Below are 20,162 nucleotides of genomic sequence, written 5' to 3'. Positions count from 1 at the left end.
AAGTTTAATTACCAATAAACATCAACTGACCAATCAAACTGATTATGTAAACAGAATTCTGATTGGTTGAAAGTGTCTTCTTGTCTCAAGTTCTGACTTTCTGCCTATTCTTGTTAGAACCTTTGATACTGAGTATCAAAAGCTCACACTTATAAAATGTCGAGCAAACTTTAAAATTTGTCATTACTGTTTTACCCAGGAGACCAAACTGATAGTTTGGTAACCCGCTAAAATAAACATTAAAAATCAAAAGGATAAAATAAACAACATTGCAAGTTTAATTAGTACTTATTGAACGAGAGAGGTGCGAAATTTAAGAAGCGACTTGTGAGGAGACATAAACAAGAATAGCAAAAATCTACTATATCAAAAGAACTGGTAATACATATAAGGGTTATATGAAGAAAACATAAGACTGCTGCATAATTCAACATGAATGTGAAACGACATTAAGCATTATATAAGGTAAATTAAGGTTTCTGTAGGAAAGCTAAGTCATATTCACTTAGTGAGTTTACATGCGCAAGGATGAACTATGATGTTGTCATTGGCCTTAGATGCAGTAAGAGCTGGTAGTGGTGATGTCGGTGGTGATGAATTTCATTGTCCTAACGCAGAGAAAGTGAGCAAAAGCTTCCGGGGGTAAACCCAAGCTAGACTTCTTAAGCAGAGAATAACTGATCTATTTAAGGAAATGGCTGGATTCCAAGCAATGTAAAATATGGCCCAGACCATAATTACCAGCATGAACGTCAAACTTCAAAATGTAGTTAACCATTTAATGGTTTTAGTAAATTTATACAGAAAAAGTAAGCATTATACCGTCAAACAAATAAAAGTCAACTTCATTATATTTTTTCTGTAAAAACCTATTCTGACATTAAATGAATCAGCTTCTGGTACGAATGTTTACATTTGTACATCTTTTTTCAACAAAAAGAAATTCTGGAAACGATCTACTCATATAATTTATGCACCTCCTAAAGTTTATTTTTGTTTTACATGGGTTTTTACGGTAATAAAAATTCTAAAATATTAACAAACAAGACATGGAATTTAAAATATTCATTTAAATTATTTAATTAGTAATCGAACATAAAATACAAAGCTATTAAACTTTAAATCTGTTTAATTAAAATTATCCAAGTTGAATTGATTGATTGATCAAGTTTTTCTTCAATTTTCTAGAAATTCCAACTTGTGTGTTGTTTCGGCAGCTCTACGTGTTGTTGGTAACATTGTTACTGGTGATGACTATCAAACACAGGTGATTATTTAATCAAATAATTTTACTTTCCATTTTCTTTACTGTCTTATATTTTAGTATCTTCGAGCATCTTTTTAAGCCTCAAAGCAGGGGTTGGCAAACCGGGGTAAATTACTAGTGGAAATGGAACAATAAAAGTGAAATTAGTGGTGCAGGCATGGCTGTGTGGTAAGAAGCTTGCTTCTCTATCACATGGGTTCAGTCCCACTGCGTGGCAAGTGTTTTCTAATATATGCCAGGCCAACCAAAGCTTTATGAATAGATTTGATAGACAGAAACTGAAAGAAGCCCATCGTACATGTGTGTGTGTGTGTTAGCATCTGTGTTAGTCCTCCTCCTCCCACCCCACCCCATCACTACTTGACAACTAATGATGGTGTGTTTAGTCCCTGTAACTTAGCAGTTCGACAAAAGGGACCAATAGAATAAGTACTAGGCTTTTAATAAAAAGTCCTTGCGGATCAATTTCTCCAACTAAAACCCTTCAACATGGTGCTCCAGCATGGCTGCAGTCAAATGACAAACAGTTAAAGGATAAAAGAATTAGTGAGTAATCGTGATTTAGATTTACTCTATGGCCAACAAATATTTAGTAGATTAATCAAGTTACAAAATAATAAAATTCTTATGTTGTTGTGGTTCTTAACTGGAGTCCATAAGGCCCTTGGGGGCCTATATAAGATTTTGTTAAAGTTTATGTGCAATAAATTGCTTATGCTTCTATAATACACAAAATATTTCAAAATTTCTGTAATACAATTCCTAATAATATTTAAACATAAAAAATTAATAGTTGTTATTAGACCTCAAATGGGTATAAGGCCACTAAGTAATAAGAGATATATTTAGTTTTACTGAATCAATTCCTGTACTCATTTTGTTGGTCTTAAAGACGAAAAGAGAAAGCTAACCTTAGAGGAGTGAAATTATTTAACATAAAAATCTGAAACTGGGTGCTACTTGTATTTAGTGTGTTGTTTTTATCACAGCACCTTCTAAAGTCTTTGAATATGAAATTATAACAAAGTGACTAAATTTCCTTTGACTTTTTTTTTTTCGGTCCAAGGGTTTTTTATTTTTTAACCCAATATTCTACATCCTACTATTTATCTACAGTTAAAAACAATTTGCTTCATATCTTTCAAAGGTTCTAAATTCTTATAATGACAAGATAGTATCATCATTTCATTTAATATGCACTTTCCATGCTAGCATGGGTAGGATGGTTTCACAAGAGCCAGCTAGATAGAAGCCTGCACCAGACTTCTGTGACTGTTTTGGCTGGACTTTTACAGCTGGATGCCCTTCCTAACACCAACCACTCAGCAGAGTGGACTTAGTGCTTTTTCCCTGGCACAAGCACAGGCGAAGTCAGTTTTGGCAAGGTTTTTACAGCTGGATACCCTTCCGAACACCAATCACTTTACAGTGTGGACTGGGTGCTTTTAAGTGACACTACACTGACAGGGTCACCTAGTACTTGCAAGACAAAAAAAAACTTTAAATATAGTGCTCAGACTGGATCAGATACCTAAAGTCAAACATTGAACTATGGGAGAACTGTTTTTATTAGCTAAAAGGAAATGGTTAAGTCTTGGAAAGTTTCTGTTTGTATCGGATGTCTAAGTTTGCTAAATTTTGTATAATAAATTGTGATTAATGATCAGGTTGCTTACCTTGTTAAAGTGATTGATTTTTTTTTCCCCCTCACTGTTTCAGTCATTGGACTATGACCATACCAGGGCTCTGCTTTGAAAGGTTTATGGTCAAACAAGTCAGCCCCAGTACATATTTATCATTCTTATTTTTGCAAAACCATTAATGAAGGCATAAACAGATCAACACCACTTGGCATGTAGTAGTAACATAAAGACAGATTTCAGAGAGAAAGACAAACACCACACACACACATGAGAAAAAATTTCTTCACAGTTTCCATTTACAAATTCACTTACAAGAGCATTGCTCAAAAGATACAATATACTGTGGTTTCAATGCCGGTTGTTTAACCATACAGGCATACCTGGTGGATTTTATTTTTCCAGTGATGTGAAGCAGCAGTTTTTGATGATCACTTGTTGAGTGTTTTCTCCAGTATACAAACTTTCAAAATATTAAACATTTTACAATTCTAATCTACCATCCATTCTTTTCCCAGGTTATTTTGAACTGCTCTGCATTACCATCATTGTTACTTCTGTTGGGCAGTTCTAAAGAAGCTGTTCGGAAAGAAGCATGTTGGACAATATCTAATATTACTGCAGGAAATCGAATGCAGATACAGGTAATAATAATTCTTGCTAATTTTGGCACAAGGCCAGCAATTTCAGGGAAGTGGGTTAGTTGAATACATCAATCCCAGTATTCAACTGATACTTATTTTATCAATCCTGAAAGGATACAAATTTAAGCTGACCTTAGCAAAATTTAAACTCAAAAACATGTCAGACAAAATGCCATTAAGCATTTTGACCAAATATTAACAATTCTGCCAGTTCGTTGCCTAAATAATAATTCTTTCTAACTTTTACATAAGACTGGCAATTTTAAAGGGAGGGGCAAGTCAATTACATTGACGCTTGTGCTCAACTGGTATTATTTTATCAACCCTGAAAAGATGGAAAGCAAAATCAATCTCCATGGCATTTCAACTCAGAATGTAATGAACCTGAAGAAATACTACTAAACATTTTGTCTAATGTGCTGGTGAAATGATTAGCGGTATTTCATCTGCCGCTACGTTCTGAGTTCAAATTCCACCGGAGTTGACTTTGCCTTTCATCCTTTTGGGGTTGATTGAATAAGTACCAGTTACACATTAGGGTCAATGTAATCAACTTAATCTCTTACCCCCAAATCTGAGGTCTTGTGCTTCCAGTAGAAAGGATTATTAAGGCAATTCTGCCAATTTGCCACTTTAATAATAATAATAAATCTTTCTGCTATGGGCACAAGGCCTGAAATTTTAGTGGTGGGGATTACTTCGACTCCTGTTTTCAACTAGTACTTATTTCATCAACCCCGAAAGGATGAAATAATAATTAATAACTATCTTTAGTGTTATTTTCTACTGTTGTCTTTTAATAAGTTAACAATTTTACAAGTTCTGAGAAAATTTAACTGAAGTTTTGATAGAAAAAAATCTAAAGCTAATTCATTTGTTTTATTTCTAGGCTGTGATTGATGCCAACATATTTCCAGTTTTAATTGAAATTCTTGGTAAAGCAGAGTTTAAAACAAGAAAAGAGGCTGCTTGGGCCATAACAAATGCTACGTCTGGAGGCTCTCCAGAACAAATTCGGTATGATCTTATATAATATCAAACATCACTTCAATAAGAATGGTTGAATTACTTTAAATTGTCTGTTTCTTCTATCATTCTTTCTAAAAAAAATTTGTTTTAAATTACATTGCATCAGGTTGAGTAAAAAGTAAGCAACATTTTGAACCATTGAAGAATTTGTATCAGATTTTTGCAGGGTTTCGAATTTTTTTTAAACATTTTCTTTGCAATTGTCTTATAATACTGACATGCACTTGCCTAAATGCATCGATAAATTAATATTGATATTTTTTCACCATTGTTACAATCATCGGAAATGGAACTATCAGCGTGATATTTGAGCAATTTTGTTATTCAACTTCAAAAAAGGATGTAAAGCAGCTGAAACTGCCAGCAATATCAATGAAAACATTTGGTGAAGAAATGACCAGTGAGTGGTCAGCTCGAAAACGCTTTAAATGATTTCACAGTGGAGACCTGAGCCTTGAAGATCATGAGTGTAGTGGACGTCCATCTGTCATCGATGACGGTCAATTAAAGACCATCATTGAGAAAGATCCACGTAAAAACCACTTGAGAACTGTCAAAAGAACTTCAAGTTACCCAGAAAACTACCTGCAACCTTTTAAGTGCAATCAGAAAATGCACAGGTATGAAATTTGCTTGTCGCTTCTTCTCCATAACTAGACTGATCCATTTCTCGACTGTATTGTAACTTGCGATGAAAAGTGGATTCTGTACAGTAATGTAAAACGTTCTTCACAGTGGTTGGATCAAAATGAAGCACTGAAAACCTTCCCTAAACCCAAGCTCTTCAAAAAGAAGGTTATGGTGACAGTTTGGTGGTGTCCTGCTAGAACTCGTCCACTATAGCATCTTAAAACCCAGAAAAACCATTACTGCAGAAATATATTGCCATGAAATTGCCAAAATGAATGAAAAACTGCTACTCCTCCATCCCAGACTGGCCAACAGAAGAGGGCCAATCCTTCTTCATATGACTGCTTGATCACACATTTCACTAATGATGCTCCAGAAGTTGAGGGCACTTGGCTACAAACTTCTTCTCCACCCAGCTTATTCCACAGACCTTTCTCCTACTAACTACCACTTTTTCAAGCACCTTGATGGTTTCCTTTGAGAAGAAGAGTTCAAAAAAAAGCCGATGCTGAAAGGGCATTCAGCTCCAGAACTCCCATTTTTATGTTACCGGAATAAACTTGTAACTCATTGGCAAAAATGTGTTGATTGCAATGGTACTTACTTTGTATAAAATTTCTGCATTGTTAAAATAGATTGTGATGAATTTCGTGTTTCAAAACGTTGCATACTTTTTACTCAGCTTGGTATAATTAAATATATTTTGTAGAATACCATTTTTTTCATTTCACTTTTTAGTTTATAAAAAAAACTTAAATAGGCATAGGTGTGGTTGGGTGATAGTTTTGCCTCTTGACTGCATGGTTTCAGGTTGAATCACTTAAAAATCAAGGTCCAGATGATAATAGCACCCACAATCAGTTCGAAAGAAACAACAGTGGTGAGAGATTATCAACAAGCTAAATGTGGTGGTCTCAGAAAAGTTCATTCCAAACAAATATGGCTGGGCACTCTATCAGTTACGCTGATGAGCATCCCAGTTGATACAATCATCAGAACAGCCTGCTCATGAAATCCATATGCAAGAGTAGCTGAGCACTCCATATACACACATACCCTTAATGTAGTACTCAGGGAGACTCAACATGACACACCAAATGTGACATGGTTGGCATATTGAACTACAGGTACAGCTCAGTTTTGCCAACTGAGTGCACTGGAACAACTGGAAATAAAGGGTCTTGCTCAAGAACACAATGCACCATTGGGGATCGAATTCATGACCTTACAATTGTGAGCCAAAATACACTTTCAGCCAAAAGAATATAGCACACAAAAAAACCCAGACCTTATACAGAAATCCTTATCTTGCATTATATAAATTGTTATTAGACCATAACTTAGTCTTTCGTCTCCATTGTGCATTTTGTCAGAGTCACTGCTCATCAGGTGCTAACTGTGGCATGCATGACAGGTAGGGAGCACTGAGTGAACTTGACAAAAGTCTTTTAACAGTTCGTCCTCCCATTGAGAAAAAGTTATTTAATTACTCTTTGCTGAAACACAGCCAGCCTATATGGATTTTAGCCCTTTGTTTGACGCCCCAAAAAGTGGAACGACAAAGAGGAGTTGAGTTTAGTGGAATTTAAAACAAAATAAATATAACATAACTCAGTAATTTTGCTCACAGAACAAAATGAAAACCTGTAAGACATGTAGCATGGCATTCTATAGTTCCTTATTTCTTTATTGCCCACAAGGGGCTAAACATAGAGGGGACAAACAAAGACAGACAAAGGGATTAAGTCGATTACATCAACTTCAGTGCGTAACTAGTACTTAATTTATCGACTCCGAAAGGATGGAAAGCAAAGTCGACCTCGGCTGAATTTGAACTCAGAATGTAATGGCAGACGAAATACCGCTAAGCATTTTGCCCGATGTGCTAACGTTTCTGCTAGCTCGCTGCCTTATACATTCTATAGTTTCTATCATTATACCTTCTTATGTGACTTAATAATATCCAAAAGTCTTCGTACAAGGCCTATATTTCCTACACATAGTTCAGATATGATTACCAAGTTCCAATGTCTTCAGTTAATATAAGAGCAAAACTCTTACTCTAGGTAAAACACATTTCTTACATGATGTTTAGAATAGAAAAATAATTTTTACATTTAAATTTTTTTTTCAGCTGTTGAATGTCGTGATAAATCTTTTTTTAAATTTTAAACTTTTCACTTTTGTTTTTTTTATTCATAGATTTCTTGTGGAACAGGGATGCATTCTTCCTTTATGTAACTTGTTGACTGTTATGGATAGCAAAATTGTTCATGTTGCTCTCAATGGTCTAGAGAATATTTTACGCCTTGGAGAACAAGATGCTAAATTACATGGCAACACAAATCCTTACGCTATAATGATTGAAGAATGTTATGGTTAGTAGATTGTTTTCCATCAATTTATTTAGTTTTCTGTTGTGTTTACTCTAGTTCTATTGATTATGATGATGAAATTATATAAGACAAATGGCTTTATCAAATAACTTGAATCATTCAGACTTAACAAACTCAGCATGTTGAATTAGCATAAGTGTAATTTAAATGTAGAGATTAATTAAGAGCTAGTAAGTTAGAGGAAATTATTAAGAATGAGAAATGAAGAAGAAAATTTATTTAGTGTGATTACACTGTGTAACAGGATTTTTTTCCTTGGGTAGCAACAGTTTCCTATTTGCTTACCCCTAGAAAGTATGAAAAATGACTAATATTTTCTTTAAACTTTGCTTTTGTTACATTTATTCAAACCCCATGTTTCTCCACTGCTCATGATCAGAGATGCACATATTGTTAGCCACTGTGAGACATACTCAAGTGGTTATGGTCAAGCAACTGACAAGTAAATCTGTGGTATTGAGCAGAACATTTGTTATGATGATATTTCTGCTTCAGCAACTCAACACTGAATCTGTCTGAAATGTAATGGAAAATTAGGTCAGTTTGAAAACATCGATGTCCAGGTCACAAAAGCAAAGTTTGAAGGGAATAGTAATCATTTCCTTTGATTTCTAGATAGAAGCAAACAGGAACTAACACTCACTGACTAAAGACAGGAAAAAAATGTGTTATTCAGTGTTATTGAGTTGTTGAATGAAAACTTTTGTAATGAAAGAAAAAAAACAAAGTGAGAGAAAAAAACCTATAAAGATGCTAAAGAAAATTGAAGTGCATCAGTAATACTCTTCAAAAGCATATAAACTTATTAAACAATCTGAGCAAGATAATATGACGAATCTGGATAGAAATTGCGCAAACATTGTAGCCATTTGTTAATTTATGTGCCTTGAGAATCAATATGTGTAAATACATGTATCATTGGTTTACAACCTTGTCCGAATATGTTAGATGTAACTTCATAATTCATAATTTGTTTTCAATTTGACTTTTTCATTTTCTCTAGGTCTGGACAAGATCGAATTTCTGCAAAGTCATGAAAACCGAGAGATTTATCAAAAAGCTTTTGGTATAATTGAACGCTACTTTGGCACTGAAGAAGAGGATAAAGGTATTGTTCCTGCAACTGATGAAAATGCTCAGCAATTCCAATTTATTGCTGGTCAGGATGTACCAATGGATGGATTTCAATTCTGAACCAGTTTTCTACACTGGTATCAAATGCCAGTTTAAGCAGTGCTCATAAGTATAACGGTCTATATTTTCTATTTGGGCTGTTTTATTGTGCTAGAGGCAGACTTGTCATGGTCTGCAAATTCTCTTTACTGCCAATTTAATAGGACTATTAAAGACATAACTGTACTGATGACATTGACTCTAGTACTTGACTACTACTGTTCCCCTCCAAGATAACAGTGAGCAATTAAAATGACATCGTAAAATATCAGCTATTCTTAACTGATGACTGTGGACCGCTTTCCACCACTTCAAACACAACATACAATGCAAATTGACTGTGATGACACCGAGACATCAGACAACAATAACTACTGCTGTCTAGCAGGCACAGCATAAGCAGTAAATTTGTCCAATGTCCTGATACACAAGGCCCTGACATCTACAAAGACTTACTTGTCACTCACTCAGGTTTTAGTGAGATAACAAACAAGTGGTCTACCACTCAGTAGGTTACTACCAAGTTACCTGCACAACCAATTCTAATCACCCCAATGAAATATGAATTATGTGACTAAGAAAGACGAGACTTCAGAGGTTTGGTGTTTATTCTATGGGCGGCTACACAATCCCACAAAATTATTCAGATGAATTGATTTTTTTTATCTCTCTGGGGAAGATTTCTAATGTATTTAAAATATTTCTTATTATTTAAATTTTATTTTTAAAATGAATAACAGATAATTTTCCTTGAAATATTTTTTACATTTTTTTTTTTAACCTTCATGATAAAAACTATCATTTTAAGACTTTTTGTTTTGCTTTTTTTATTTAAAGATTGCCATTCAAAATTCATCTCCTATTTCATTAGGTTGCATATAAAATGAAATTTCTTTGACAGTCATATAAAACTGAAGAAAAGGGATTGATTGATGCTTCATAAAATAAGTACCAAGCCAAACCAAAACAAACGATCTTGTTTTACATTTACCTGTGCACAACACATGCTCTGTCCAAAACAGATTCTTATGATTGATTATTATAATAAGCAATACTGAGAATAAAAATCAAGTTACACAATTCAGACAAAACTGCTTATCATGCTATTAAAATTCCCAGAATATGAAAAATGTATGAAAAAAAAAGCATTTAAAAGCAAACAGAATTGACGATGATGACGCAAGACAATATGGACTGGTTTAAAATAAAATAAAAATAGTCTTTTCTTTTTATTTGGCTTCAATTTGTTTTTTTTTCTTTTTAGTCTTACAGTTAAAAATGTTGTTCTTTTTTTTTTCCTTATAGTAAATCTTCAGATTTCATTCTGCATTTGGATGAATGGGTGAGATGCTTTTTGACTTATAGATAATCCTTATACAAATGCAAAAACTGCCACTTGAAGTGAAGATTCCACAAGTTTGGCTAAAGACTGCTATTGTAAAAAGAGATACGAGGAATTTAGTTCTCAACATGACTTGCTTTGACTATACTTTCCCCTATCACAATTTCTGTAATCATAAAAAAAAAAACCATTTGCTCAAAATATTTACTTCCATGTGTATAGTTACATGGAATTAAATCTGAGTTTGTGTGTGTATGTGTACATATATGTATGCATGTGTGTGTGTATATGTGTACCATCATTTGAATGTCCTCTTATCCATGCTTGTATGGGCCAAACAAAACTTGTTGAGGTAAATTTTTCTTTGGCCCAATGCTGTACCTGTTGCTAGTGCTCACCTGTTTTGAAGTAAGATTGGTGTGTGTGTGTGTAAAAACCATATAGGTATAAGTGATTAAGAAGTTTGTTTCACAACAGTGAGGTTACTGGTTTGATCCCACTGTGTGATATCTTGGGCAGGTATCTTTACCTTCATCTCATGTTAACACAAGCCCTGAGTGAAGCTGGGCTCAGAGAAGCCAGTTGGATTTATCATACTTGTAATTCGAAGGTCAAGTCTTATCACACTGTGTTACACTGACTCAAACTGAGAATAACCTTAAGGGTACATGTATCTGTGGAGTACTCAACCATCTCACATGCTAATTCAAGAGTTGAAATCACAGAAAAGGTCTCTGTGTGTGTCTGCGTACATGGATGTATGTGCATATGCATGTCTATTCATTGTTCTTATTAGAATTTTTCCTGCAAGGAAGGATATGGTTTCTTACAAAGGAACAAACTGGAATTTAAATAACAACGATAGTGTGTGTGTTTATGTGTATGTTCTTATGTGTGTATATATGTATATATATATATATATATATATATGTGTGTGTGTGTGTGTGTGTGTGTAGCGCGCAGGGCGAAATGCTTAGCAGTATTTCGTCTGTCATTACGTTCTGAGTTCAAATTCCGCCGAGGTCGACTTTGCCTTTCATCCTTTCGGGGTCGATAAATAAAGTACCAGTTACGCACTGGGTCGACGTAATCGACTTAATCCCTTTGTCTGTCCTTGTTTGTCCCCTCTGTGTTTAGCCCCTCGTGGGCAATAAAGAAAATATATATATATATATATATATATATATATATATATATATATATATATATATATTATATATATATATATAATGTGTATGTACATTTGCATGCATGTAGATATATGTGTGTATGTGTGCTAAGTTTGTATGTTTGTAGTAGATAGGATCTGAAAATTCGTGCCATAAAACTCATATTTACTCCTGTTCATTCTCCGCTTCATGCAAACACATCTGCAGAATTTTCAAAAAAAGATTAAAAAGGGAAAAAGAAGAAAAAAAAAAGTCCTTGATTCACACCATTGTTACTTGAGATTTATTTATTTATTCATAGTTATTTCTGAATGTGTGTTAAAATGCATATATACACATATGCTTACATACATGCTGTTACATGTATACACTACAGCATTTGCTCTGTTCTACTGCTGATCTAATGTGTTGATATTGGCTTGAAAATACATTTAAAGCCTTCTTAATGCCTGAACTCTGAACTTAGCAACTTGAACACGATGCAGTTGCCTATCAAAATAATGCATTTTAAATTGCAGTGTTTGGGGAGGGGGGTTATGATAAGAAAACTTGAAAATTAATTTGTATTAATTGGAGTGGTATTCATAATTAATTTATATTTTTTACTTTTTTTTTCCTACGATACATTTTTTTTTTTTTCATGGCTATAACCTTTTCATGTTTAATTTAGCTGAGTAATTATATTTCAAATTAGGACATGCAATTAAAATAAATTTATAAGTAAATAAAAAGTACATGTATTTTGAATATGGTTTATTTTAATTTTTTTTTTTTGTCATAATACTCTAATTCCTATTGTATTTTTCTTTTGAGTGGTTTTCACACAAATATGGGAGAAAGTATTTTTAATTCTTGCAGAGAATTGTATGTGTTTGACATGGTTACCAATTTAAGATGAGAACTATTCTTTTTGAAAGTGTTGTTGGTGATGTTCAATAAGTAAACCAGGTTGGTAATTAACTTATTTTTCGTTGAAGATATATAAAATTGATAGAAGATGGGTTTGGTATGAATCTTTATTCAACTCAACAGTCATGTCGACCCATCCTGCTGCTGTCCTTCACAGGTGGAATATTGTGTTGTACAACTAGATGCTCAATATCTTACCTGAAAGGAACATCTGCAGGATGGGTTGAAATGATCATTGCGTTGAATGAAGATTCATACCAAATCCATCTTCCATTTCTTTTATCAATTATAAACCAAATAAGCACTGTGGAATTCCTGACATAGATCCTGTGAAAATTATACCATAACTGTGGATGACATCAGGCAGCCCAAATGGTGAATGTGCTTTAATTGGCATACTAATAGGCTTGTACCAAAAGTTCAAATTATATATATATATATATGTATGTATATAGGTTAGTGGTTGGCCAAAAGTCACCTGATAGTAAATCAAAACCATTTAATTCCAAGATTTATTTGTTTAACAACTGAATGAATTTAATAAAAGCATCTAAATATGAAACATGAAAATTGTTCAAACTGAAGTCCTTCTTGAACAAAACATTTTGCTACATTCAAGTCAGTACAGTATTACAGATAGTATTTATGGAATTTTGATTTACTTATGGCCAACCCTGGGTATATCAAGAGAATTCAGAGGCACTGGTTTGTGCCTGCAAACTTCACTTGAAGAAAGTTTACAAAATGAAATATGCTCCTTTGCTCAAGGAAGTTGATTATATTGTTTCAGGCTGGACTTTTTATCAAAGTAGTCTTTTAACATTGAAGAAAAGGGAAAAGAAAATGTTGGGATAGAGGAATATGGTGAGAGCATGTTGGTGAAATTATGAGATAGAAAATTTAGAAGTTTATATGGTTTATTCTGGATTTTTATTGATTTTTATTTTTTTTAAATAATACATGGTTTTAGATAATGCACTAAAACTAATGAGACCCAGCTAGCTGAGAGTTAAATCAAGTTCACAGTCCTCTTGAGTTAACATGTTAACCTCACATGTTGCCTACAGAGAGTTAGAACGCCAAAATTATTTTAAGGCTATTCGAGTATGATCGTTACAAGCGTTGCCTTACTGGCACTTATGCCTGTGTAGTTGAGTGCCAAGAGCACCGTCCGAGCGTGATCGTTGCCAAAGCAGCCAACTGGCTTCCATACCCGTGGCACGTAAAAGGGCACCATTCGAGCATGATCATTACCAACATCGCTTCACTGGCATGTGTAAAAAGATTCGAGTGAGGCCGGTGGCACGTAAAGAGCACCCACTACACTCTCAGAGTGGTTGGCATTAAGAAGGGCATCCAGCTGTAGAAACTCTGCCAGATCAAGATTGGAGCCTGGTGCAGCCATCAGGCTAGCATGGAAAGCGGACGTTAAACGATGATGATGATGTAACAAATTTGACTGCAGCCATCCGCCTTTAATCGAGCAAATCGACCCCAGGACTTATTCTTTGGAAGCCTAGTACTTATTCTATAGGTCTTTTTCACCAAACTGCTAAATTACAGGGACGTAAACACCCCAGCATCCAGTTACTTCAATTTCCGTCTACCAAATCCACTCACAAGGCTTTGGTCAGCCCAAGGCTATAGTAGAAGACACTTGCTCAAGGTGCCATGCAGTGGGACTGAACCCGGAACCATGGAGATATATATATAAACAAGAGATTTGTGAATTATATTATGCATTTCTTACTTGTTGGACAAACAGTGTTATTTGTATGCAACAATGGCTTTATGAACTTTCTGTGTGATAAGTTTATCTGTTATACTGAACTGTCATCTCTAACTTTGTTTTCAAAAAAAGGTTAGCAGAAGAAGCAAAGGCTGCAATAAAAAAAAATAATAAATTTCAATCTTAACTCTTTAGCATTTAAACCAGCCAGATCTGGCCTCTTACACCTACCCTACAATGTCATTGTAAAAATATCCACATCACTGAAATCTTGAAAATACAAGATAATGTATGGTTAATACAAAACAATCATTATCATTTAATTTCTGTTTTCCATGCTGGCATGGGTTGACAGAATAAATCTGAATGCTAAAGGGTTAAATTTCTCTAAGTTTGGAAAATAAACAGCTTCAATACAGTCCAAAATAGGTTCATTATTTAGCATTTTTGCAACCATATTTCTTAATTCGCTTGATTCAAATAATGAGTAATTTAGTGGCAGGAGTGGCTGAGAGGTAAGTAGCTTGCTTACCAACCAAATGGTTCCGGGTTCAGTCCCACTGCATGGCACCTTGAGCAAGTGTCTTCTACTATAGCCTCGGGCTGACCAAAGCCTTGTGAGTGGATTTGGTAGACGGAAACTGAAGAAACCCGATTCTGGTGTGTTTACATCCCCGTAATTTAGCAGTAGTCCTGGGGTCGATATGCTCGATTAAAGGCGGTGCTCCAGCATGGCCGCAGTCAAATGACTGAAACGAGTAAAAGAGTAAGATGAGAGTATTATTTAGCTGGTGTTTGAAACAGATTGACATGGATTTTTGAGGAGAAGGTTTCAATTTTTGACCACTTTAAAACTGTAAATTTATATCATAGAACCTTAGGTAGTCTCAAGTGGGTTGGTATCAAAAGGATTACTGGAAGTGGCTAGCTCACTGCATTTCATCCTCACAAAGGAAGTAAAATACTTAACTAAATGAGAAGTATTTACGCTATCTTTTATCATGCTGGGGCAACATCTTGAAAGGTTTTAGTCAAACAAATCAACTCTAGGACTTTTGTTTTTAAAGCCTTGTACTTACTTACTCTATTGGCTTCTTTTGCTGAATTGCTAAAGTTATTGGGACATAAACACACCAACACCGGTTGTCAAGTGGTGGTGGGGTTCAAACATCCTCACACATATATTTGGAGATGACAGGGGACCTAGACTCTTGGTGGTTTGCTGTGCTTGAGAAAGCATGCCAAGCTAAGTGAAAGCGTTGTCCTTGCGTACAGGCTTCTGCCCTGCATTCCTAATCTTGCAGGCTCATGGGTATTGGTGCCACATAAAATGCAGCCATACCAGCACCACATAAACACACCTGTGCCAGTGCTGCTTAAAAGCACCTAATACAGTCTGTAAAGTAGTTGGCACTAGAAAGGGCTTCCAGGTGTAGAAACCATGCCAAAAACAAATAAGGAACCTAGGCAGCTTTTCAGCTGGCCACCTCCTGTCAATTCCAACCCATAGCAGCATGGAAAACGGACATCAAATAATGATGGTGATGGTACACATGTTTAACTTCTTTCAGTTTCTATCTACCAAATCCATTCACAAGGCTTTTGGCTGGCTTGAGGATATAGTAGAAGGCACTTTACCAAGGTGCCTTGCTGTGGGACTGAACCTGGAACCATGTGGTTGGGAAGCAAGCTTCTTATATTTCTTTATTGCTCACAAACATAGAGGGGACAGACAAAGGGATTAAGTCGATTACATTGACCCCAGTGCGTAAATGGTAGTTATTTATCGACCCCGAAAGAATGAAAGGCAAAGTCGATCTCGACAGAATTTGAACTCAGAACGTAGCGGCAGACAAAATACCTATTTCTTTACTACTCTCAAAGGGCTAAACATAGAATGGACAAACGGATTAAGTCGATTACATCGCCCCCAGTGCGTAACTGACACTTATTTAATCGACCCCGAAAGGATGAAAGGCAAAGTCAACCTCGGCGGAATTTGAACTCAGAACGTAGTGGCAGACGAAATATTGCTAAGCATTTAGCCCGGTGTGCTAGCATTTCTGCCAGCTTGCCGCCTTACTTCTTATTACAAGCAAGCTTCTTACAACACAGCCACCCCTATGCAAATTTCTGAGACTTGTGAGTTTTTCTACACTATAATTTTCCAGAAGGGAGTGGAAATTGTAATTTACATTATCTTCATCATCATCATCATCATCATAATTTTAACATCCACTTTTCTATGCTTGCAGTAAAACACTTCCAAGGTGATAGATTGAAGAGCAAACAGCTGAAGGATTGTAGTTTTGATATTATGTCTCCTTCAGCTACTGTGTAGTCAAAATCATAGATGCTCTCTTTGTATGTTTTCCTTATAATGATAACAATTGCAGTATGGAAGGTGTTTATAAGCCATTTAAGAAACACACAAAAGCCGTTAGATTCACTTCAACATTTAAATTTAATTTGTCAAAATATTTTCATCGCTTTGAGACCGCGACCTGTTCACTGACTTCATGCTCCAAAACGACAAAATGAAGTTTTGTCACTGAACAGGTTGCGGTCTCAAAGCGACGAAAATATTTTGACAAATAAAATTTAAATGTTGAAGTGAATCTAACGGTTTTTGTGTGTTTCTTAAATGGCTTATAAACACCTTCCACGCTGCAATTGTTTTCATTCCAGCACACGATCTCAGATCAAGTCTCTCGCTATGCAAGTACATCTCCGTAAAACTTATAATGATAAATTTGTGTATATCATAGATGCAATTGTTTTCATTCCAGCACACGATCTCAGATCAAGTCTCTCGCTATGCAAGTACATCTCCGTAAAACTTATAATGATAAATTTGTGTATATCATAGAAAGAAGTGGGTTTTGACCATTTGGATAAAGTCCAGTTAATATTTTTTTCTATTCTAGGCACAAGGCCTGAAATTTTGGAGAAGGGGGTCATTTGATTAGATTAACCTCAGTATGCAACTGCTATTTAATTTATCAACACTGAAAGGCAAAGTCAACCTCAGTGGAATTTGAACTCATACCATAAAGACTGACGAAATACTGATAAGCATTTCTGCCAGCTCACTGCCTTAAAGTCCAGTTAATATTCAAAATAATTCAGTGAGTGAAAGGCATAGTTAATGCTTATAACATTAAAAACCTAATGTATAATCTTATAAGCAAATATAGCAACATTTCATCCTTCTCACGTTTTGAGTTCAATTTCTGCCAAGGTTAACTTTGCCATCCATCTTTTAGGGGGTCAGTAAAATAAGTACCAGTTATCAACTGAGGTTGATGTAATCGACTTAATCCCTCCCTCAAAACTGCTGACCTTGTACCAAAATTTGAAATTTATAATCATGCACACACACACACACACGTGTGTTTGTGTATCATCATCATCGTTTAACGTCCATTTTCCATGCTAGCATGGGTTGGACAGTTTGACCAGGGTCTGGGAAGCCAGGAGGCTGCACCAGGCTCCAGTCTGATCTGGCAGTGTTCCTACAGCTGGATGCCCTTCCTAACGCCAACTACTCCGTGAGTGTAGTGGAGGCTTTTTGCATGCTACCGGCACAGGTGCCAGGTGAGGCTGGCAACAGCCACGATTGGTTGGTGCTTTTTATGTGTCACTGGCACGGAAGCCAGTCAAGGCGGTGCTGGCATCGGGCACGATCGGTTGGTACTTTTTACGTGCCACCAGCACGAGTATCACAACTACAATTTCCATTTGATTTTTATTTTGATATTGATGTACTTGACTCAGTAGGTCTCCTCAAGCTCAGCAGGTCGTCCTATGATCCAAGGTAAGCACAGAAGGTCGTCCTGCGGTCCAAGGTACTTTGGATGGGGTGGGGCTGCTATGTGAAGCTGGTGCAGGAAACAGCCATGAACTCACGTTATTTGTCGGGTCTTAGTGGTCAAAGCATATCTCCAGAGGTCTCAGTCTTTCGTCATTGCCTCTTCTGTGTTTGTCGCCATGCTGGTGTGTTTATGTCCCTGTAACTTAGCAGTTCGGCCAAAGAGACTGATAGAATAAGTACTAGGCTTACAAAGAATAAGTCCTGAAGAATATAAATATGAGTGGGTGTGTACATGTACATGGTTGTATTAATATTGGTATACAAGGAATATATATATATATATATGCTGATGAATGTCTGTAAGAGTGAAGGTATTTGTAATTATTGGTATAAAGAGATTCTATGGTCTCACAGGGGGAGGGGTGTAGTAATACAAGCAATCTTAGTATTCTTTTATTTGTTTCAGTCATTTGGCTGTGGTGGCCATGCTGGAGCACTGCATTAAAGTGTTTTAGTCGAAGAAAATCAACCCCATGACTTATTCTTTATAAGCCTAGTATTTATTCTATCAGTCTCATTTACCAAACGAATATGTAATGGGGGCATAAACACATTAGCATCAGTTGTCAAGCGATGATGGGGAGGACAAACACACATACACACGATGGGCTTTTTTCAGTTTCCATCTACCAAATCCGCTCACAAGGCCCGAGGCTATAGTAGAAGACACTTTTCCAAGGTACCACACAATGGGACTGAACCCAGAATCATGTGGTTGGGAGGCGAGCTTCTTGCCACACACCCATGCATGCACCTATGCTATAATAAGTATGTATTTGATATACTAACAAATAAATGTTCAGGTCTGGTTATGTTTTCCTCTAAGAAATGTATAAGTAGCTTTATCCAAGATTATGTATGCGCATCATGTTGAACAGGGTTACAAATCTTTTCGATGATAAAAGTGCAAATAATATTCAGAAGTCATTGATATCAACATCATTGTTTCAACGTCCACTTTTCCATGCTTATTATGGGTCAGAGGAAGCTTCATAGAAGCAGGTTTTCTTAGCGCTGCGTGACCTTCCTTTCAATCCTTGTCTGTTTCCAAGCAAGATAAAGATTTCTCTCTGACCAGGTATGTTTTCATGGAAGATTGGAATCAAACGATGCTATTTGCATGACAGTGAGGCTTGTTTACGACTATCACGTGATGTCAAGACAAGGACACACACACACACACATATACATGATGGACACCTTTCAGTTTTCAGCTATCAGATCCACTCACAATACTTTGTTCAGCCCTAAGGTTACAGTAGAAGACAGCTAAGGTACCATACTGTGAGGTTGAACCTGGAACCATGTCATTGGGAGGCAAGCATCTTAATCACACAACCATGTTTACAATGATCCATACATTGAAGAAACAAAATGATATTTCATAATAGTTATTTCACCTAAATTTAGTTATTTTATTTTACACAATTGTTACAATGTATATATAATTACATAAAGGTGCATGGCTCAGTGGTGAGAGCATCAGGCTCACAATCATGAAGTAGTGAGTTCAAATCCTGAACCAGACTGCTTGTTGTATTCTTGAGCAATACACTTTATTTCACCTTGCTCCAGTTCACACTCAGCTGTAGAAATGAGTTGTGACATCACTGGTGCCAAGTTGTATCGGTCTTTGTCTTTCCCTTGGATAACATCAATTGTTGTATGGAGAGAGGAGACTGGTATGCATGAACAACTTTGCCTGGACTTGTGCCTCAGTGGGAAACTTTCAAGGTGCGATCCCATGGTCATTTATGACTGAAGATGTTCTTTATTCCACATTAAAATACAAATCCCAAACCAAAGAAAACAATCACGAGCAGAAATAAAAAATTAGTATCAATTCAACCGTAAGTACACCACAAAGCTCAATGGATCCTATTGAAGCTAGTGAAGAGACTTGTAGCATTACCACGGCTAAGGCATTGGATCAGCCTAAAATATCTATTTTCAGCACATGATAAACAGTTGGAACACTTACAGCCAAAGTGCCTTTGACAAATTTTGCTTTTATCTTGGAGAAATTATGAGAGTGGTGGTAAGGTTTAAAAATTATCCAGTGTTAGGAAGTTATTAGCTTAGAAGTTGTCCTGCAACATGGTAAGCCTGGGGTGGGCCAGCCTTGCTGTTCATATGGATGATAAAAGAATTCCAGTGATAACTAGGAAAATTCCCTCACAAGCCAAATTTAAGACAAAAACAGTCTTAAATCTGATGTAATATGGGGGGAATGCAATTTTTAGGACATCACAGAAATATTTTGAAGAGAATCACATGAAGCAAAAAAGAAAGTTGAAACAATATACATGGAAAGGAACTCCTCCCAGATATTAATAAACTCTTCAGATGTTTAAGGCTGG

At 35.8% G+C, this 20,162-nt stretch overlaps 1 protein-coding gene and 1 long non-coding RNA gene across 3 annotated transcripts in view; one reads left to right on the top strand and one right to left on the bottom strand.

Annotated features, from left to right (window-relative positions):
* Positions 1-10,011, top strand: part of LOC115222961 (importin subunit alpha-6) — a 56,559-nt gene extending 46,548 nt beyond the window's left edge. For both annotated transcript variants that reach the window (XM_029793384.2, XM_029793373.2), the window contains exons 10-14: positions 1,189-1,267; positions 3,426-3,551; positions 4,441-4,568; positions 7,413-7,588; positions 8,610-10,011. In XM_029793384.2, the coding sequence (XP_029649244.1) occupies positions 1,189-1,267; positions 3,426-3,551; positions 4,441-4,568; positions 7,413-7,588; positions 8,610-8,800 (700 nt within the window). In that variant the 3' untranslated portion in view covers positions 8,801-10,011. The remainder of the gene's footprint in view (positions 1-1,188; positions 1,268-3,425; positions 3,552-4,440; positions 4,569-7,412; positions 7,589-8,609) is intronic.
* On the bottom strand, positions 5,764-15,352 carry LOC118767854. The gene is made up of 3 exons (XR_005003757.1): positions 15,343-15,352; positions 7,266-7,270; positions 5,764-5,892 (listed from the first exon to the last, which is right to left on the bottom strand). It is a non-coding gene; the product is annotated as an uncharacterized LOC118767854 (long non-coding RNA).
* Between the last annotated feature and the right edge of the window lie 4,810 nt (positions 15,353-20,162).

This window comes from Octopus sinensis, linkage group LG2, assembly GCF_006345805.1.
Source record: "Octopus sinensis linkage group LG2, ASM634580v1, whole genome shotgun sequence".
In the NCBI taxonomy this organism is placed as follows: Eukaryota; Metazoa; Mollusca; class Cephalopoda; order Octopoda; family Octopodidae; genus Octopus; species Octopus sinensis.
This window is presented reverse-complemented; position numbering and strand designations above follow the sequence as displayed.